Source organism: Anomalospiza imberbis, chromosome 1 (genome assembly GCF_031753505.1).
Source record: "Anomalospiza imberbis isolate Cuckoo-Finch-1a 21T00152 chromosome 1, ASM3175350v1, whole genome shotgun sequence".
NCBI classification, from domain to species: domain Eukaryota; kingdom Metazoa; phylum Chordata; class Aves; order Passeriformes; family Viduidae; genus Anomalospiza; species Anomalospiza imberbis.
The window spans coordinates 142,994,121-143,016,215 of NC_089681.1; the positions used below are offsets into that span (position 1 = coordinate 142,994,121).

Genomic DNA, 22,095 nt, shown 5'->3' on the forward strand with positions numbered 1-22,095 from the left:
AATGGGACCTTTCTCACCCCCCCCACAAATCTTGTCTAAATCCAAGACAACAGCATAGTTTTAATGCTTCCTAGCCCTGTCTAAATATATACTGAACTTACAAAAGTGTAACCTCTCTAGGATTAAAATTTGATAAATATTAAAGTAATTTTTGTTTCTGCATGCTCAGAATTGTCTCCTTGGGCAGAATGGAGAAATGTCCTATTTAGGCTTCCTTTTTAATTCTAGAATTTAGTAAATGAGTAAATAATTCTGCTTCAATGCAGTGGAAAAATCTGAAGAGCCCAATGGATAAAACACCCATTCCAGGTAGTGAGGTGGTGGTAGTGAGTTCTGATCTCTGCTGAGGTTGAGGATGCTTTATCTTCATCCTAAGGGTCTGCCTTCACCAAAAAACCTCATGTTGACTCCAGATGGTGATGAAGTTTATCATTTGTACACAGAATAGGGACTGAACCAGAAATCCTCTTTCAGATTCTAGCACCTTCCCTTCCTGCTTCTAACAACCACATCTGACAGCCTACATCTGGTGCTAGAGAGGATTTTTCTTTAGGTGGTTTCTTACAGAAAGATATTACCAGGATAACCATATCCGGAACTTCTATCAATAGTCATTGAGAGATCTGTAGTGTTTGGCTGCACAGGGTATAGCAGCAGAAATTCTCTTCAGTTGTGTGATACTTAGCTATTAGATATTTACAGAGAATTGCATCGGCAAATTCTGTGATCTAAAGTGTTAATGTAACATGTAAAAATCAGATAACAAAGTAAAAAAAATTTGCAACATGTTACAAATCAGGTAACAATTATGTTTGGGATTATATCATTATTTCAAGTATAATTACTGAGAGATTGGAAGTGTGTTGTACTTAAGGAGTAGTCACTGTAATTTGCCTAAATAGTTGCACTCTCCCCTTGTTGAAAAGTTCTTTGTTGTAACATTTAAATATAGCTTAAATTGACTTCCACCTCTGTTACACTAAAACTTGCAGTACTAGCTCCTCAGTGTTGGAAACCTTTACGTTTCATGGGGAAAACAGAAAGGAGGCATTGTGCTGGGAATGCGGAGGACATGAAGCAACCTTTCAACAGACACCAACTAGTGGGATAATTTCCATAGCTGTCCAAAATAATCCTTTTCTATCTATTAAAACTGGTTTGCAACTAGTTAAGATTCTGCTAAGACCAAAGGCTTTCAAAATGTCCTTGCATGATTTACTGTCTTCCTTCTATTGCAAGCAAGTTTCATTAGCAAAGTTTCATTAACAGAATTTCATACAGAAGAGAAGAATTTGTAGTTCACTCATGGGTTCCAACTGAGTGAGGCTTCTTTTTTCTTTTTTTTTTTTTTAATATTGTTTATATAGGACACATTTTTGCCAGACTTACAAGTTGTTAAATAGCAATTCTTTTTCATTCTGTTTTTGTTTGTTTGTTTCATTATTTATCAGGTTTTACCTGGCGAGACGATTACACACAGCATGTTATTGGGCAGGAGCTCTCAACCATTCACAAAATCCACAGCAGGCGCCCTGATGTATTTGCATCTGAAGGATCTGACACAGGAAGGTAAGTCTTCTGTAGTGGTTTTGTTTGGATTTTGGAAAGGTTTGCAAATGATAAGAAAGAGGTTGGCTCAGAAGCAGAATTTTAAAAAATCACAAAAGCCACTATCTATACGATAAAGGCATCCACCAGTGCTCAGGGGCCAGAATGAATTAAAACCCAGGACCTTGTTCTTCTGTTTATCATCAAGTTAAGGAACTACATTTTCTATTGTTAATTAAGGTGTCAGAATTCAAAACATCAGGCCTTGCATTCAATTTATGCACTCTCTACTGTCAGTTCAGCCATCCCTACCTATGACTAGCTCAAAAAGACAAACTTACAGTAGCTTAACTAGAGGAGATATTTTATTCTGGACTGCGCATTGAAAGACATTCTGAGTGACTAATTATATTTTCAAAGTCAAATTCTTCCAAAACATGCATATAATTGATTTGAAGTCCATAGATTCCTAGTGGTAGTGTTGGGACATGGCTTGAAAGGTATTGAGGGGTGACTTTCCTGTAATTGGTTGCAAGACACATCAGTAATTCTGTAGAGTGATATGGTTGTAGAACCTGCAATTCTATCATCTTCGTATGGAGTTGCACATATAAATAGACTCTTTCACCTGGTCTGGTCTGTCCTACAGGATTTTAAGTGCAACCCAACCACACAAACCCTAGAATGAAATTTTAGGAACAATTAAATATGACAAATTTTTCTTTCTCTTACGTGATTTTAAGAAATATATTCTCAAAAGTAGTGAAATTGAAAGAAAGGGCTTTTTGATAAAAAAAAAAACCCAACATCATAATGGTATGCATTTGAGCATCTAGCCTTGATGGGCAAAATATTGAATGTTGGAACTCAGATTTTCATGTACTGCAGTATGTTTTCTAGATTGCTTTCTTCTGGAAATAAAATGCTGGATAATTGATACTTCCCAGTGTCTTCAACTGTGTTTGACTCACTTTGTTTTGATTTAATTCAGAGACTTTGACCCTGTATTTCACATGTTTGCTGATTCAAAAGCATTTCTGAAAATCACAGCACCATTTCAGAAGTGCAGTAAGGTAGAAACTTAACGTCTAAAGAAGATAGTGATCTAAAGATTACCATAAAGGTGATAACAACATGTGGTTGAATCCATAAACATGTTTTCACTGCTTAGATACACCAAATGCCAGTATTGAATGGATTACTCTCAGTAGATGGTATCAGAAATGATCTTCAATATCTTCTGGGGATTTTTTTTTAAGAGAGTACCTAAAATTTCTATTCATGAGAGTAAAACAAAATAGGCCAGATTTCCATGATATCAAGACCATATTCCGCAGTGTTCCAGATTTGTAGTTGTATCAAAAAAAAAAAGAAGACATAAAAAATTATTTAAGATTTAGATTGAAAACAAATGCTCACTTTTAGGAATTCCCATTTTTAACAAGTGATATGTTTTACATTTTTAACTATAACTATGTGTTAGAAAAAAAAAATCTGCAAGATTTTGTATATTGATACTTCAAGAACATCAGAATTTCAAATGTGTTCACATAAAGCAGTTCCTATTGTGGATAGATTTTCTGCAGTCACCAAGCTGTGCTTCTGAAAGCATTATCTTATGTGCCAACAGTTTAAAGCATTAATTGATTTTTCTAGTTGTCCATTTGCAACGTGTTTTGTAGGTCAGAGAACAGTAGGAAATCTGGTGTCTTGTAGATTCTGATCAAGTGTGCTATATGCTCAGTGTGCTCAGTGTGCTTGCTAAAATCTTATCAGATAATAATTAAATAATTTAAAAAGCAACTTAGAGTAGGTATCTAATTATCAAAGAAACATTATGTCAGGAAGACCTTTTATTAAGGGTAACGTGTGTAATAAGACAATATGAAGTCATACTAATGAGTCATTAATCCCCACAGAGCTAGTGAGAGCAAGAAAATAGACTCAGACACTTGAAAGGTAAATTGACTTAGGCTAAATTAGTGCATATGAAATCTGATGAAACAGAAGACATGGATTTCATCTCAAAAAAAAAATGCTGAAACTGGGAGTTTGATTTCAAGATGAAAGTTCTTTCTTTGTTGGCTAACTGGAGTGTACATGGTATTTCCTGGGTCCTTATTAAATTTCAAAAAACCCTCTCTTGAAAGAGGGCTCAAGATAAAGGAAAAAAGTCCATTCTGCACAGAGGGAATAAATGTCAGTTGTGTTCATTGGTGCAATTAGGCAAAACCACAAACGTTTCCAGCAAACTTCAATGTATGAAATGGGGTATAGTATTATTTCTGTAATAAAACCTTCATTAAGTCAGTAATAAGATACTCTCAGCACTTAAAAGGGAGAAATTTATTCTAAAATGTGTGGTTTCTATTAATTGGGAACATTCCAGAAATAGCAGTGGTGCAGTGATTTAGGTATTTCCACAATAAAGCTTCTAAAATTCTAGATTTTGTAGGAAATACATAATTATTTCTGTAGATAAATAATTATATGTAGTATTGTCTTTATACTCCTAAGTTCATTGTATGCAAAGTCATCTTTCAGAGCAAATTAAAACGGAAAATACTTCCAAGAGCTTTTATATATTTGTCTTTTATCCATTTTCCAGTATTACTTTGTCATATTTAAAATAAATATTTTAATTTAGGTCCTATAATTGGTCAGTTAATGCATTCCTGAGTTAACAAGGTGATACAGTGGTGAATTACAAATTCTTTTTTTAATCTTTCAAATGTATTCATAGTACTTTATTAAAGTTGTCATCAAATGAAACACGAAGCTTTGTATTATTTTACATTTTAATTGTTTAAATGTTTATAGCATAAAATATTACATCTAATGTGGAATGTAAATATGAGTACAATTATTGTCTCCATATGAAAAATGAGAAATCTTAGATCCCAGATTTTACTTCTAAGACCAGTGACAGTGACTATATATTGTAAATAATGGTTTGAAAGGCCAACCTAAATACTGTCATTTGTCTGTGCATTCAGTTCCCATTAGCTCCAGTGGAAATCCTTGGGGCAGAATTTGGTCTTTTTTTTTTTTTTTTTGTCATTTTCCCTTCCTTTTAAAATTAGTGAAGAAAGCAGAAGATAGGTGTTGGAATTGATCAATGAATGAAAGGTGAGTGTTGGCAACTGGGATCCTCCCTATGAAGAGAGCCTGTTTGGATTAGTTCATCTCTACTGAAGCAGAAAGCACAGTGCCCAGGTTTTTCTGAAACTGCAGAATAGATTTGGTCTGGCTTTAAGCTGGAAAGAAGGTGGATATTGTTACCTGCCTGTCCACGCTCCATCTGAAGGCAGAACTAAGAGCTCTGGAATAAGAAAAAAAATGCAAACAGCATGAGAAGGAAGCAAGACTGATGGTAAATTATATCAGGTTTGCTATAGTGCTCTATGCAGTAACCCTTCTTTCTCCTGGAGCTTGTGTCCCTGATGGGAACCTGCTGTTATACACAGGGGAGGAATGGAGGATTTTTCTGGTGTTTCAAAGTGAGCAAACCTGTAAGCACTGTTGGTTGCAGTGCCACCACAGTAAATTAGATTATTAATTACATCTATTAGTATTAAATTAGTAGGGACACACATTTGGTACAACTGTGAGCATGGAAGGAAGTCTGTTAATTTTTGATTAAAGTAATATAATTAAACCCCAGCTTTGGAAAATGATATGATGGTGCTCTCTCAGGCTGTGCCTTTACATTAGTGCCAAGGTGTGGGCTGGTAGAATAAAATTTTATTTACAGTGGCACAGAGATGTTGAATGTCAAATTCATTCACTGAGCTGTAAAGCTCTTCCACCTGGAATTCTTCTTCACTGGAGAAATGTGTGGGCATGTGAGTAGGAAATGGTGATACCAAAAGGTGATTTCCCTCAAACAGCTTCACGCACAGGGAAGGAAGAGGGCTGGGAACTTTATCTCTGCTTTCAAGCACAAGGAATGAAATAGTTACCGATGCTGACATTTAAATTATCATCACCATTTATGTGTTGTTGAGATAGATGAGGACAGCTGGTAATAATTCAGATTCATTGCACACAGCACTCTGAATCCCATATAAACACCTCCACACTGCCATCATTTAATCGCATTTCTAGCTTTTCTTTGCAAATGTCACCAAAATCTGTCTAAACCACTCAGGAAACACCACTATTCTGTGAATCTCAGGCACATTAGAAGATCAGAAGAGATACTTGTTCCATCTCATTATTCCCTTTTCAAGCCTTTCACTGGTGTTTACTAGATCCATTATTTCTGCATATCGAGTACTCTTTCTTCTATTCTCTACATTGGTGCAGGGCCAAATTGGCATTGAATCTCATCATCACCCAGCAAGTTTTTTTAAATCTTAGAACCGTCTCATATTTCTTTGGGGTGCAATTTAATCATGTGCATTTTCTTTTTACAGGCATTTTCTTTGTTTTTGCATATGGCTTTGCCTTGATGTGGCATTTTATTTACTTTACTCTAGAATGATTAACTTTGATTCATGAAATAAATTGTTAATAGTGTAAGATTTTTTGACTGCTTTTGCTGAAACATTGAATTTTCTATACTTTTGTGGTTGCTAAGCTTTTGAGTAACTTTCCTGTTATGTATTGAACTACAGTGGCTTGCAGTGCCTTTTTAGTTGGCCACTTTGTACATTGGACAGGCTGGTAACTTTCTTTTCCTTGCTTTTGCTGTGCAGGACTTTGGGATGGAATGAAGATAATGAAAGAAATTATGATGTGGAAAATAATGTGAACTTGGCCAAGTCTCTTCAGCAATACCTTAAATATCTCAGAATTCTCTCCCAGTCTGCATCTAAGAATTTGTATCCGTGGAAGACAAGTGACAAAGCTTCTGTCAAGGTAGCATTTTTAATGGGGTTCTTTCCTTCTGTGATTTTGGCTTCCTTTTTCTCTGAGTTCTCATTTTTGAAATTTCCCCTCTGTCTGAAGACCAGACATTGTTTTTTACTGTGTCCTCCAATTGATTATCATAAGTGCACTAAGTTTTCTCAAAATTAATCACCTTCAGCATTGTAAATGCTCCAGCTCATCAAATCTAGAGCATTTTACCCTAATTAGGGATGGATTGCATGTGATGAACAAGGAGGAGTGGGATAAAGCTGGTAACATCTTGACTGGCTGATCTGAAACTCTGCATCTGAGCTACTCTCCAAAAACCTGGCTGAACTACCGTGTGAATTCCTGCTGGTGTTTATGCTGCTTACGGTACAATTAATATAATCTTTGAGCAGATTTTAATAATGGGTTGGACAAATTATGCCTCAACATTTCCTACTTATTATTGATCATAAGGAAAGCCTACTGTGACCAGTTAAGGTTCATATGTGTACATTATAAATGTACAGATAGCTGGGAAGATAAATCACAACCATTGAGTATTGACTATGTCAAAAACTACAAACATGCCTGTTTGAGAACTAATGCATTTTTCCCCTTCCTAGTGAAAATCTGTCTCACTCTAAGATGCAACTTGTTAAATTTGTTAAATTTATTGGATGAAGGGGTTCCATACAACAGGCCCTTATGGCCCTGTATCTTTTGCTCAAAAAGCAAATTGTGCACTCTTTGATTTTAAAGAACGAGGCTGCTGTTGCAGCAGTCCTTTACAAGAAATTGTCTGTGCTATTTCAAAGCATACAGGACAAATGCAAAATTTGCCAAAAAATATACTAGTTTTAGGAAAAGCATCAGGTGAAGAAACTATAGTGTCAAAGCCAAACTGCTTTAGTTTAATTCAGGGACTAACTCAGAGACACCAAATCTGCAACAACAACTCCTGGCAACAGCACCAGTTGTAGCAACCATTTAGTCATGGTTGTTATTCTTGTCAGAAGCACAACTTCCCAGCTTCTGACTGACTTATATACATTACTTGTGATTTATGGCACATAAATCTCATCTGGGGCAAGAGGAGCTTTCAGGCAGTGGCAAGGCAGCTCTGAGGAGGGATCAGGAACCAACTTGGTGCTGCTTTTCCTCCACTCTCCTCCTGGGTGCTGGCTGCAGTGAGGATGCTCTGTTTTGTATCGCTGGCTTTCAACAAAAACTTGCTCAAGAAGTATTTCAGTGGGTCTGGTGTTGTCATGCAAGTTCATAAATAATCCATATGGCTGAGACCTTCTGTGGGGAAGCCTGCTGTGATAACACCACCCACCAACCTTATCGAGTGTTGCCATGGAGATGGGTACTCTGAAGCCTGGGGGAGTGGGATAAAGAGGAGAAAATCTGGAAATGAAGCACGTATAGGAGCAAACTGTACACTTCTATTTACTAAGGAGCATTTTGAAACAACTGATTTTGAGTCAGATGTGTTACCTATAATTGAAAGTCAAAAAAAAGAAGGAAAAAGAAAAAATATTTTAAAAAACTAATGATCAGCCATGAATTTTAAATGATCCTGGAGATGTTTCCCTATCCTCGGCAAATAAAATGCAACTGCTTTTCTTGGAAAAGCAAGAGGGACATATTATTTTTATCTTGATTCATTGTTTTGTTAGTGAAATAGCATTTTAAACAAGAGACAAAAACAGAATTTTTGCTGCTCCAAGAAGCAGAAAAAACCTCGTAAAATTTAAAAATTTGAAAAGAGAAGGCAGAAAAGAATGAGCTACCTCTAATATGGTTGTACCACTTGAAATTGGAGATAGCTACCTTGTGCACTTTAATTGCAAGCATCAACAAAATATTGGTACCTTATTTTTGTGCTTAATATATAGATTACAAACCCATATTAAACAATTGTAGCAAGACCTGATCTTTTAAACTTTCTTGTCCTTTTCTAATTAAAATAAGCACAAGACAGAGGTACTTTACCCTACTTAGAACTGCAGCTTTTAGGCTTTGCCCTTCTCAAAAATATTTTTCTTTCAAGTATATATTTACCTCTGTCACTTCATTCCTGCTGCTGGGGAGTAGGAGATACAACACTACTCTGGTTGCTTTGATACCTTACGTCGCTGAATCTTGCAGAAATTTAGTGCTTCTTGACAGACTTCCTGTGTGGATTCAGGATCCAAGCCTGACATCAGAGGTCTCTGGCCTAATGTAAAACAAAGGAAGATAAAAGATAAAGAGGTTTTTAAATATTCCTTATACTCTGAAAGTGTTATTTTGTATATTCACATGATTATATTTTACAAACTTTCAGTTTGCCCTGCTGTCTTCCACTTGTATTATCAGAATAAAACGACAGAGCTTCAAAATTACTGAATAGACATCACACACAGAGTTATGCAGAAAGTTGTAAAATAAAGCATCACAAAACTTAAAGCAGGTAGCTCTTTTCCTATTTCCCTTGCTCAAACAACTGTCAGCTTGAGGCTTGATACAACAGTGACAGAAATAACACCAGTAAACTTAAATCATGTGATTGACAAAATTCCTATGGCGTCTACCATTTACTGCAAGAGCTTCTTCGGGTGATTTTTGAAGCACTTGAAGTTCATCACTAACTTAGAATTATTTCTCAGTATACAGGCAGTATCTACTGCAGGCTGTAATCCAGCCAGCTGATAGAGACTCTGCTGGCTGAGTAAATAAATAGCAAATCAGAAGTTTGGTGTGTCTGTTCCCTGAGGGTTACAGTTGTAAAGAACATTTCACTTTAGTTCAGCTGAAAAGAGTTGTTCAGGAAATGGGCGCTTGGTGGCATTTGTTACTTAAGCATTAGCTAGTGGGATTTTGTGTTTGGTTTTCATGCTCTTCCCCACACAAGCTTTATGAAAGTGCTTTATGTAAGTTTTACCATTCACAAAATGCTGAGTTGTCAGTCTTTGTGATTCCTTTCTACCAAACCTGGATGCACTATGGAAAATTACAAATAGCCAGGCACATATTTTAAGGAGAGTTGGTTTATCTTAGCTGCAGAGGTGAGAAATGCAGAGGCTTCAAATCATGTGTGAATTGCCCTGCCCTTCTCCACTCCAGCTGGAATAAACCCCTCTCATATCAAAACAGCCAAACCCTTGAAAAACCCACTGCACTGTTGATATTCCTACAGAAACTGAGGCTCAGGGTTTTGTTGGATTAGGAAGACAGCACGTGGCTGATATTGCTAAAGCTCGGAGGCTGTAAAGGACAACTTGCTGCCTTTGCTGCTGGTGTGTATGCCTGCTTGAAGAGTTACGGGAGATTTCAATTGTGCTGCTTTCATCTGACCGAGAAAATTTTTTACTTCTCACAGAAAGAGAACTTATTTGAAACCTGACCCAAATTTACTTCCTGCTGGACAGGCTGTAGGAATTAGGAAGTTGCCATCACACTTGTGCTGTGGCTGTATTTCTGGTTGCAGGAATCTCTGTCCTATGGTTTGGGTTTTGTGGCTTGAAGATTCATGGAATTGCTTTTTCTCCTTCCCCCTGACCTGACCTCTGAGGGCTTCCGATGGGGTTGGACCTACCTGCTGCTGAGGGCTTTGTCAGCCCAGTGTGCCATTCAGGCCCTTGTGGGTAGGATGGGTGGAAAGAGAACATTCTATCAGATACATTAGGGAATTTAATGAATTTTCTGTTGTTACTGTTTCTTTGTGTTTTAGTTACATTTATTTTCATGGCAGACTTCTTCTGTAGTTATTGTGAATATAGAAATCTCCACATCTTAGGTATTCTTATAAATTTTAAAGTAAAGATTACTGGGAAAAAAAAACCAAACCAAAACAAAAAAAAAAAAACAGGTAAAGGGATGGATTAGTGCCAGAGAGTTGTGGCTCAGCAGTGCAATTGTGCTGAAAGAGGGGAAGCTGCAAGTAAAAAACATATAAATTATATAAACTAAAAATTCATATATTTGCTGGCCTAAAAAAATCAATTGTTTGAATCTTTGTAATTGATCACCAAAAGAACTAAGATATGTGATAATTATTTAAAAGAATTATTATTTATTTTAGAAAATGTGAGTGCATGAGTGCTCAAAGATGTACTTTGAGCTTATCTGCAAATAATAATTACTGTGATTAACTAGTAAGAAATTACTTAGTCATTGCACATCTTAACCTTGAGCTTTAATTCAAAAAAGCAACACCTTTATTTATCTAACACTGATTTAAATACAGGACTGAATGAAGTTCATCAGAATTTTGACAAAAAGTAAAAAAAAACTTCTTGCAGTGTATATATTTAAACTCTGTTTGTATAAAGGTAAAATTTAATATTTCATATATAAGAGATTATGTATAAAAATATAATTCAGCTGTGCTTGAACGCTTTCATTAAAATCTTTCTAGAATAATTGATAAAGGAATGTCTCCTTGAAGCTACAGAATTGCCTCTCTATTGGCATACTTATGCAGTGATATCTGAACATTTCCCAAGCATTGGGGTATTCATTTACCTGCAGCCATTACAAAGTAGGGAAGAGTTAATGCCCCTACTTCACAGATGGATTAGACAGATTTTCTTAGGTCATGCAATAATTTTTTGATAAAGCATAAACTAAAAGCTAAGCCTCAAATCCCATAAAAGTATTACATCTTTCAGATCATTCTCATCTTCATGGCTCTTTATAACAAAATAGAAACAATAAATCCTCCTAAAACAAGCGAACAAACACACAAAAAAACCCAAACTAACCAATGAGAAACCCCACAAAATCCAAAAACAAACCAAACCAACCCAACAAACAAACCTCCATAAGCACTAGAGCAGAAATCATTTGACCATATAATGATGTCTGTATTGGTGCACATCAGCCTAAATTCAATCCATGATCAATGGAGGGAAAAAGAGAGTTTTCAAGTTGTGATCCATCTGTTTTACTTTAATGAATGAGACGCTGTCATTTTCATCCTCTTGGCCATTCTGCAGGAGTCTGGTGTAAATTGCAGTTTTTCTTCTGGAAGGACTGGTACCCACACATTTAAAGCTCAAATAGAATCATGGATACAAAACAAAGCCTAGTAAAATTGCAATCATATTGTGTGTGGCATAAATACACAGTCTGGTGATCTAATGTGACTTGTGATTTATTTTTTGAACTAATAATTTAGCAAGGCAGCATTCTGGTGCTAGTATCATGCTCCAGATAGATTAGATCTAACCAGTACTTTTACCTACAACCCATCAGTTTGTGCAGGATATACTGACAGAGTTCCAACATCTAACGTAGAAACACCACCATTTCCCTTATCACACAGGTATCTCAAAAGGCTTAATTATTTTTTCAATTATTAGGAGATACAAGTGCCATAGAAATGTTATTATAAGTGATCTGTGTCAAGTCTGGAGTCTTATTTAAAAGGGCAGTTAATTAATTTCTAGTAATTCCCAGATGAAACATAGATTGATATTTTTAAAATCTCAAATACTCACTGGATAATAATATTTAATTATTTTTCAGACCCTTCCCTTCAAAATCAACAATTTTTTTTTCAAATACCATGTGTTCGGAGTTTGTTTCTGTAATTTTTCTTGCAAGTTTGCTGTTTCTCTTGCAAATATTTACTCCCTGTACTTCAGAACATTGCAATCCGTAAATAGAAGATGATGGAGCTGATACAAATTTTTAATGTCCATTTTTATTTTTCTGTTATCACATCAGAGGGTAGAGCTCACAGAAATTTAAACTTACTTTATCTACCTCTGTGTGAGTATGTTGGTGTAGACATTTCAGGACAGTGGAACAACAATTTCTTTATTTTTAGTATAGGAAAGACCTCAGCTGACCTCAAGAAGTTGTCCAGCAAATGGAAGGTTGCTTTCAATGGGGCTGTAAAGTAATGTTGTGGTCATCAATCCTGCAGATCTCTATTCACTTGCATTTCTTAGGATAAAAGTATTTTCTAGATTCACATGTTGGAGTTATAAATATATTGAATTGATGTTAATGTGCTTAACTTTTGGCAGATGAAGATCATCATGTTTCTATGAAAATCCTCTTTAGATAATGAGATAGCTCAATATACCAGCATATGCCTACAGAAAAGTGCTTAAACATCATTCACTGAAACTTTAAGTAACAGACTTATTGGCATATGAGCAAAATGTTGTCAGGAAAGGGAAGCTGATAAACTCTGGTGGATCCATCAGCACTGATCTCCAGGCTGCACAGTTTCTACCATCACTGTGGGTTGACTGTCACTCCTTGCTTCCTGCTGGTGGTGTCAGGGAGCTGCTGAATGCAGTGGCCTGGCAGAGGTAAAGATGCCTCAAGTCTTGTGTCCCCATGTCCAGGCAGTGGCCAAGTGGAGCAGGTACTGCCAGGAGGCACCACAGGACACAAGGTACAGAAGAGAGCTTCCCACCCAGGTGAGTCGTTAGAAATGGAGTTTGTTGAGAAGACGGGACAGACACGAGACATGGTCAGACAGGTCTATTGGTCAGCCTGCTTACATGCTGCCATTCCAGACAATTCCTTTTTCATAAACATCCCATCGTGTGTCTCGGACAATGGCAAGATAGCACCCAGAAGGATGCATCTCTTAAGGAGTCCCACAACCCTGCAAATGTTAACCCTTTTCAGTCTGCAGGGTGATCCAGAGAGCTTTTCCCATCAACCATCTGGTGGGTGGAACTCGCCTGGTGGGTGGCACTCACCTGGTGGGTGGCATGTCCAGACATGATGGCTGATGGCTCACTGTGATGGCCCTGGATGGAGCCAGGGCAGGGGCCCTTGCCATTGATCAGGTTATTGGAGGTCATCCACCCTTCATTTTTTCCAGGTGTTTTATCCTTTATGTGTAGAGACAAGCCATGTATCCCAGTGTGTAAAACTGACCTTTGTTGTTTATGATGAGCCAACCATGAATGCTGAGGAAGGACCACCCAGAACTACTCTACACCAAGGGAAATGTTGTTTTGACCCATAGGATGGAGATGTGTCAGAAGGAAAGAGAAAAAAACAGCAGTTAGTTATGAAAACTAAAGACAGTAAGTAACATCAACTGACACTAAAAATTATCCAGGAAGGAGAGTGTATTGTAGGTAGTTGAAGGGTAGGCAAGTGGATATGATCGTTCCAAAGGAGAACAAGAATGGCTGGAAACATCTGAGACTTAAAAGTGATTTTGTTAAATAGTAACTTATACAGAAAGAAGCCAGCATATTGTCCTTTCTTTTCTTCTTTTTTTTTTTTTTTTTTGCCTTTTTTTTTTTTTGCATGTTTTTTGTTTAAGAGTGGAAGCCAAATCTCTGAAATTAACTGAAATTACAGCAGTAGAGATTATTGAATGCTGCAGAGTCAGAGCCTGGATGGTCCTGTCACACTGTGGTTTCACAACAAGGATTAGGAAATAAAGTCATGAATAGTTTAGATCAAAGCAGACTCTGAAGGCTCCTTTTGCTTGATCAAGTTTTTGACACTCCAAACTACAGAATGTTAATTAACAATCCCTGCCACCTTCTCTGATGTAGTTCTTAAATGGTTTCAAAGCTACTGTATTTTTCAGAAAGAAGATAGAAGGTAGTTACAGAAAATTATCAGTGAAATAGTAGGTCAGGTGAGATGATTGTAGTGTTGCCTGTTGCCTTAAACCTGTGAATCTGTGGAAAGGCCTGTGAATCTGTGGAAAGGCCATGGCCTGATGCTGTCCCATCACTGCAGGAAGCCCTGATTTGGCCTCTTTTCCACTTTCTGGATTCTGAATTAGTTTTGCAAATTCTTGGGGTTGGTTTGTGCATGGTATGATATTATAGTTAGTGAGAAGGTCATTAGCAGCTGGTAGAAAAGGCCTTTGCTTCATCATTACTCAAACAATTGAAAATGCTCATTGGCTGTAGTTATTATTTTCAGAGAAAGCTACCACTGAATTTGGTGCAGAGTATGTAAGGTCAGTCATGTCTACAGCACGCAGAGCTTGTGAAGGGTTTCCCCCTTTCAGCTTGAACCTGGCTGGAAGCCTGCTGAGATATCCTGACAGGACAGCACTGTGTGGCCACAGCAGCTCACCAGCTGAAGGAATTAAGGCTTTGTTGTCTCAGGACTTGCTGCTTTAGCTGTGATGCTCTGGGGACAGAGCTGTGCTGCTTGCTCAGCCCTACCCCAGGGACTTTCATGCTGTCATCCACTCCACAACACCCGTTTGGCACTCAGGTTTCACTGTTGGGTGGATTTCTGTCAATTGAAAGGTAAATTGAGCAGTATGAATTCCCAGGCTACCCTTTGATTCAGCAATCAGGCAGTGCCCCTTGTGCTGGTGTTTATTTTGGGGGTTCACGTGACTACAGGTGTCTCCCATGTGGTGAGTTTGCATGAGGCAAGTCTGTGTGAGTCACAGAGCATCTAGACGGTGTCTGGTACAAAAAACTAAACTTCTTTCACTCCACAGAGTGAGTTAAGGTACGAGGTAATTTTGTTTCTGGTAGTCTTTGTATAATGTTATTTTATCCCCCAATAAAGATGGGCCTTCCAGTGTTGTGGTTTTATCTTCTAATTTCAGAGACCATAATGTCAATATGTCAAATGGGCAGTAAATTAAGAGTTGTAGGTGGAATCATGCTTCAGCCAAATTTAAGTGGTAGCAAACATGGGTTAATATCTGAAAATGCATCAAACAGAAAAACATAAATTAAATTGAGGGCATAAGATTTCTTCATTATGTGTGTCAAAAGGATTTTTGTTAGCTCTATATGCCTTCTAGATTTAGCAAATGTATGTGCAAGAAAGGAAGTATTTAGTTATAAATTTGATTCCATTCTTCACATGGGCAAAACATTCAAGTCAATGTACCCTTTAGTGGATAAATTGAAAAGCATTATGTTTTATGTATCTAATCCTGCACCACTCTTTTAATTTGTATTTTTTTAATAAAACATGTTGTTCATAGACTTTTGCATAGTGTGTCTGCAGAGTGTAATTTAATGTGCCCTTCTGTGAATTTTCATGCAGAAAATGTCAGTTACATACCTAAACCATGGAAGACATTGCCCTAACAATTCCATCTTCAGAAAGATTAGTGTGTGTGGATTTTTTGTAATGTGTGAATTATTGAGATAGCTTATTTGAAAGGTGGTGAAGGAGAGGGTAATCCTGTGCAGATGGAGAAATAAGATTTTTTTTTTAAACTGAGTGGTTTATCAATTCAGAATACTTTTCAAAGGCTTTGTATCAGTGACATGAGATAATTGAACAATATTTTACCTATTAAAAAATGAAATGTTCCTCATAGTAACCAGGGCTTGTATTTCAACCCTTCTCAGTATAAACCATCTATATGGTAACTATTGCACTCTTTATTCCTGTACATTTCACTTAATGTTTGTTTGGGGTGGAGTTTTTTGTTCTATTACTGGCAGTACTTCATATGAGTCCTGTGTAATCAATCCAGAAATGTATTTTCTTTCAAAAATTTCCAGCTCTGTGTTTCCCTAACCATGGATTATGCCATTTAACTTTGACATTAATCAAACTAGCAATGTCCATGTTCAGGAGTGGGTTTTGCAAAACCCACTTCAAATAAGATAATCACAGTGCTCTGCAATTGTTATTAATAACTTGAGATGTAAATTGTCTCTGGATTCTAAATTACATATTAGTGATATTTTTGTTATATATTTTTCTGTAAAAATTAGTGGGTTTTTTTCCATACCACTTAGGCAAACCCATAGTTTAGGATTGTATTTATTTCTGCTGCAATTTTACTAGGATTTCATCTTGCATGTCACATGTACTTCTGGTGTTTTGTTTGAGATGGGAGCAGCAAGGAAAGGGGATTTTTTGCTCCTGCAGGTGGGAGATTGCCATACAGCTGTGAGACCCCTTTAATTAAAGTCAGAGTAAACTACATCAGAAGGGCTGCTATCTCAGTGAAGACAGCTGAGCTATCAGTGAAGCTGAGCTATCTCTGCTTTAATTAGAACTTCTAATATTTCATCCTTTACTGCCCAAAGTGTGACCTGTCAAGCTGCTGAGAGGCTGCCCCTTCCTGACAGAGGTGCAGCTCTGAGCCCAGGACTGGCACACACTTTTATCCAATTTATGCATGATCACTTGGTGGGTTGGTGGTCTTTTCTCTGTTGATGTGCTCCTTGTCTGCAAGAACAGTAAATCACTGATCTGTTAATGCTAAAGGGTACTTGGACTTGTTAAATAGCTTGTCAAAAGCCAGCCCACATCTCCTAACCCTAATCTTTCACATGGTTCGTGTGTCCAGCAGTTTCTTCCCCTCTAACACTTACGAGTAAAGCTTAAGAGGCAAAAGAGAGAGCTGTATATGGGGCTTTGATCCAAACTGGGGTGCAGTTCCCAAGCTGGATTGAGCAATTTCTTGTTTTTCCATGGCTGAATAGGGAATGTCCTCCTCCCCCTGTTGCATTTCTCCCTTTCCCAGCTTCATGTTCTTCCTTCCCTTGAGCCCAGGAGGTCCTCTGGAAGGCTGCAAGGCAGAGAGAACAGGAGTGGGGAAGGCAGATGGCAGCTTATGTGAATTCTCAGTGAGCTGCTCAGGGTGTCCTGGGCTGCTTTGTGTCATCCTCTGCAGCTCCTCCTCACTCTGGAGTGAGTATCATTAGAGAGTTAATTACCCCAGGCAAAGACCCGTTCAAATAGGGAGATAAATGCATCTGGCTGGAAGTTTTTCATATTTAGGCTTTGCTGTTAAGCATGTAAACCGTGTTCACTTGCATTTTGACAACTGGCTCCCCCTTGGAGCTGATCAGAGCAATGCCTACCCTGCAGCTGGAGCACTGAACCAGAGCTGCACTGCTGCTGTTTGATACAGTTCCCAGGGGACACTGAAATGTTTCATACACAAAGCTGCTTGATCTCTAGCTCTGTATTTTTTGACACTGCTTCACTGCAGCCCAATTTCTTGGCTTTCACAAAGCACATTTCTATGTTAAAGACCAACTGCAGAAATCCAAAGCCTTGCATTGGTAGGTCACAAGCCAAAGTGGCCAAAGTGCCTTTTGTCTCTGTAATAAAATTGCCTATACCATAATTCTGTTTAAATCATGATATAGAACCAGGGAATGAACCTCTTCAGTCATTTCTTAAGGGGAAGAAAACCCTCTTGGAAAGAAAAGGGTATGAACATGTATTAACATATAAAATCCACTGGCTGTCATCAGAAGAAATAAAATTGTTCAGATGGAAAGCAAATTATTGTCCAGAAATTAGGATCTAGATAAAATCTAAAACTAATTCTTCATCTCTGGAGGAGTTTATCAATCTTGCTTATTTTGTTTTTACAAAGTACATTAGCAAATACAAAAATAATGATTTTTCTGTCTGAATCCCTCTAATTGCCCTCCTCTGGAGTGTATAGTGTCTTCATTCCCTCTGTATTTTGCAGCTGCCTCTGTCCTAAATCATTGTGTCATCAGTGCACAGGGACACCAGTGAGTCACAATAATTTATAGCAGTGAGAGCTGACATAGTTCCTGTCCTAAGGTTGCCACATTGTGATGGAGTTTGTGTGACAGTTTAACCAAGAGAGCACAGCTGAGAAGCAGGACCCATCCTGCAGCACACATACAGGATGGGATGTAACCTCAGCAAATGTCCTCAGGGAATCATAAACAAAGACTCTAATAAGAATTATTCTGGATATAAGTAAACCTGTTAGGTCAAAGGTGCATTTAGCAAGAACTGAAGAAAAATGATTTTTGAAAATTATTTAGGAGGATGGAACTGGTTTGCTAAAAAATGAAAAGGCCTGCCTTCAGGTTGTGATCATAGCAAAAATGTCTCTAGGATTAAGTGATAGTATCCATGAGAAGAGAAGCTGAAAATAGCAAACTGTACTGCAAGCCCACCTTTCCACTTTTTATTCCCCAGCACTTTTTCAGTAAAAATGTGGTTTGAGCTTGATTGACATGTCTTTAACATTGTTGTTTAATTTGCTGTGGTGTTTTTCCTGAAAATAATAATTTAATTAAAAAAAATCTAAACGTTGTTTATATTTTTTCCCAGTGTCAAATGATATATTTGAGATTTAATTTAGTGGAAAAATATTTCATTTAAAATAGAACAAAGTACTTAATACGTGCAAAAAATTGGTTTACTTACTTGGTGTTCCTTTAAAAATGACATTTTTAATTTGACATGCTAATTTTTGGTAAACTGAAAAATAGTTATTCTTACAGGTTAAGTAAAAACCAAAGGCAAAGTAGATTTATTAAATATTCTTTCTCTGTCTGAATAAAAATAGTTCACACGTAGTTAACACTGAGTTATGTTATTCTCTCTCTAATCTCTTGCTCTTGCTTTTTAATAATTTGATAAACTGGATTTTTGTACATTGAATAGTAGTGCCTCTTTGAAGCACATTTAACAGTTTGAGTTTTGCAGTTTACATTTGCATGACAAGCTCCAGTTACTATTTTCCTGGCTGGTAAAGCACTAAGGGTTCTGCTCAGATCCCGGCACAATAATTACAAAGCAATTCTGACCCCTTTCCTTTTGTCCACCTTCTGCTCTCTCTAGAGCTTCATCTACAATGACCCTCTGAGGTACTACACAAGGCAGAACCCCAAGGAGCCATCACCTGCTTTGGTCCCTGCATCCAAATCCCAGCAGGAATTCCCTGAGAGTCCCCGTGGCAGGAGCCTCCGCCAGCGCCAGCCGGACAAGCTGTCGCCGGAGCCGGGAAGGGACCAGAAGAGCCTGATGGCCACGCTGCACTCCTACATCACCCAGAACCTGTCTGCACAGAGCAGTGAGAACAGCCCTCACAGCAGGACTAAAGGCTCTCAGGCTCGTGCTGGGAGATTGTACTCTACACAGGTCAGTCCTTTCGACGGAACTTTTGCCAAAGGGAAAGCGGAAGATTTCCAAGTGCGGAAGCTGTTCCAGCAGAGAGCTGGGCCTGGAGTGCAGAGGCCAACCCTTGAGATGCTGAGCCACAAATCTGCTTCCCAGCATGATCCAAAGGACCCTCTGAGCATTGTGGATGGTAACGTTGATATTTACTTATTGTTGCTTACCTAAAGTTTCCCTCTCGTTTACTGAACATTTTTGAGAAAAAGAAAATAAAATTAGACATTTGATATATCTCCTAGTATTGGCATATTTATATCTGCCACAACACAGTAATAATGTTCCCCATTCCAGCTACTCTTTCCCTGCAAACATCTACCCACATTCTTCAGCCCACCTTCCATATGTGTGCAGAAATATATGGCACTTAGTAAGACATAGCATTTATGTAATTTATTACATTTTCAATGCATTTTACAAACAATGCATAATTATGGGTATATCTTTGATATCAAATCTGGTTTTATGCATTCATCCCACACTATATATATAGATAATACAGAAATGCCTGGTTTTGTTCCACATCTCTTTATTTAACTGGAAATTCAAGGACCATGGGTAAAATTCAAACTTAAGCACAGAAATTAACAGTGAGATGAATTCTGGTGCAGAACACAGAGAAGGGAGGAGTCTGTCAGTTCCATGGATAGGTGAACAAGAAGGTGGGGTTGCATCTAGTTTTGTCTGGACATTCTGTAAAAAAGAACCTATTTCCTGGATTTTCATCTTTTGTTTGATAATGCTGTTTAACAATTATTGGATTGCAGTTTTTTTCTGTATGTGATAGTTCAACAAATATTTAAATTAAAATGGAGGGTAACATCCCCATGCTGTGCTGCACTGAAAGCGCTGCTTTATAAGATGGGTCTTGGGGATCATGTAGACTTTACAATTCATTTTGTTGTTTCTTTAAACTAATCTATCTATCGATGTTATTCCAGTGGTTCAGAACGCCTGAAAAATGAAAGAGTTGGTCCCCAGCCCTTGTCAAGCACTTGTATCTGTTACACTGTAGTCACCACTACCCCAATGAGTTTTGGTGATTATGTAAGAGGGTTCCTTTGAATCCCTCTTTATCATCCATAAAGTGTAGTGTTTGATTTTTTTTTTAAAATATCCTCCAAAACCAGAACACACACACAGAGAAATGTCAGTTTCAGCAGAGGAAAGATAATGCTTGCAGTTTAAAGGATGCTCAGAAGTGAAAGCATTCTTGGTATGGTGCCCAGAGATAATAGGTTTCAAGGAATGAACTATAATGTAAAATCAAATCCAGGTGGCACTGTAAGTCTCTTGCACAGGTTAGACAATTTTGTTGCTAGACTCAAAACAAACTAGGCACATGCTGGTTTCATTATCCTCCAGCTGTTCCACTTCACCTTTCCTGGTAGGAGCCAACTGGGAAAAAAATGCTTAACACTTACAGAGAATAGCATGTTTCACAATTCATTGGGTTGTACTACTTTGGCTTCTCATACATAATATGCCCTATAGGAACTTCTGCCATTGCATTTGCTATTAAATGTTGCATAGACAAGGCATTATGAATTGTTTGAGTAGGAAATATTACAGTTTCCTTTGTATTTTTGGGCCACTTAATAATCTCACAAGATGTGGTGAGGACAGACCCTGGCATATTCATTGCTTAAAATACTGTCCAAATGTTCATTGGAATGAAAGTGGTTTAGATTCAGATTTCCCAGACTGACCACACAACCTCTTTCTGCTTTTAACCTTTCTCCAATCTCTCTTGTGTTTATGGATTACTGTCAGCTTGTGGGTTGTTTTTCTCTTGCACTCTGTGAACTACAGAACTGTAAAAATCTGGAAGGATGGGGTGCTAAGTTCTCTGATCCATCTGATAGAGGATTAGACAAAGGCACTGGACTGGGAGAACAATCCAGAAGGTACTGAGCAGATTAGTACTGAGAATTGCTACAAAAAAGTGGCAGGTAAATTCTCTAATAAGGCACCCTGAGGGAGAAATACAAAAGGAGAAAATGTGGAGTTATTTTTCTATCAGATTTAGAAGTTGTTACCACTAGGAGTAGCATGATGTGCGTGGGCACTGCCTTTGTAGTCACTGTGCAACACTGGAATTGTTAATCTCTCCTCTGCACCAGCCGTATTTAGAATTTGGCTCAGTTTTGTGTGGTTTGTTCTAGTCTACTGATTTTTTTATGTGTTAAATATTACAGAATACGTCTCTCTGTTCCTTTGAAAAGGTCACAGAATTAGTAATTCAGATGTCTTAAAAAAATAGCAAACTTCCATGTTTGTGAAACACAAATACTTTTTTTATACATCCTCTGTCTGGCAAAGCTGGGATCGCCATTCCATATGGTGCTCAGCTGCTGAGGCAGCTAACCTGTGGTCAGTAGGGTGATGGGGTTGAAGAAGACAGACCACACTGTGGAATTTCTAACAAAGTCACTGCTCCCATAACATGTGGTTGTCAGGCAAGCTGGCTTTGACTCTTGTGCCAGCAGAATATGAGGCATCATTTATATGCTATACAATAAAAAGCTGTTTTCCCTGCATAAGATGCTATTGTTCCTACTAGGGAATTCTACTGGTGGAGCTTATATTAAAAATTAAATCTTCTAGGACATACATGTTTTACTGCCATTATGGTTCCAGGGTAACTGTAAAAGGCAGTTTGCATTCATCAGTTGGAAAGCTGGAGCTAAGGGAGAAATCTGGTTTGCAGTTTGCAAGCCCTGTGAAACATGACTGAGCATTGCTGAGTCTACTTAGAAGGGAGTCAGTGGGAGACTATAAAACTGTGCACAGGTGAATGCATGTTCAAGTCCATGTGCTGCTTAAGTGCCATTG

At 37.8% G+C, this 22,095-nt stretch overlaps 1 protein-coding gene across 2 annotated transcripts in view; it reads left to right on the top strand.

The window, feature by feature from the left end:
* PTPRN2 (protein tyrosine phosphatase receptor type N2) overlaps nt 1–22,095 on the top strand; it is a 633,132-nt gene that overhangs the window by 220,611 nt on the left and 390,426 nt on the right. For both annotated transcript variants that reach the window (XM_068174516.1, XM_068174508.1), the window contains exons 4-6: nt 1,452–1,569; nt 6,249–6,411; nt 18,928–19,396. In XM_068174516.1, coding sequence (XP_068030617.1) covers nt 1,452–1,569; nt 6,249–6,411; nt 18,928–19,396 — 750 coding nt within the window. The remainder of the gene's footprint in view (nt 1–1,451; nt 1,570–6,248; nt 6,412–18,927; nt 19,397–22,095) is intronic.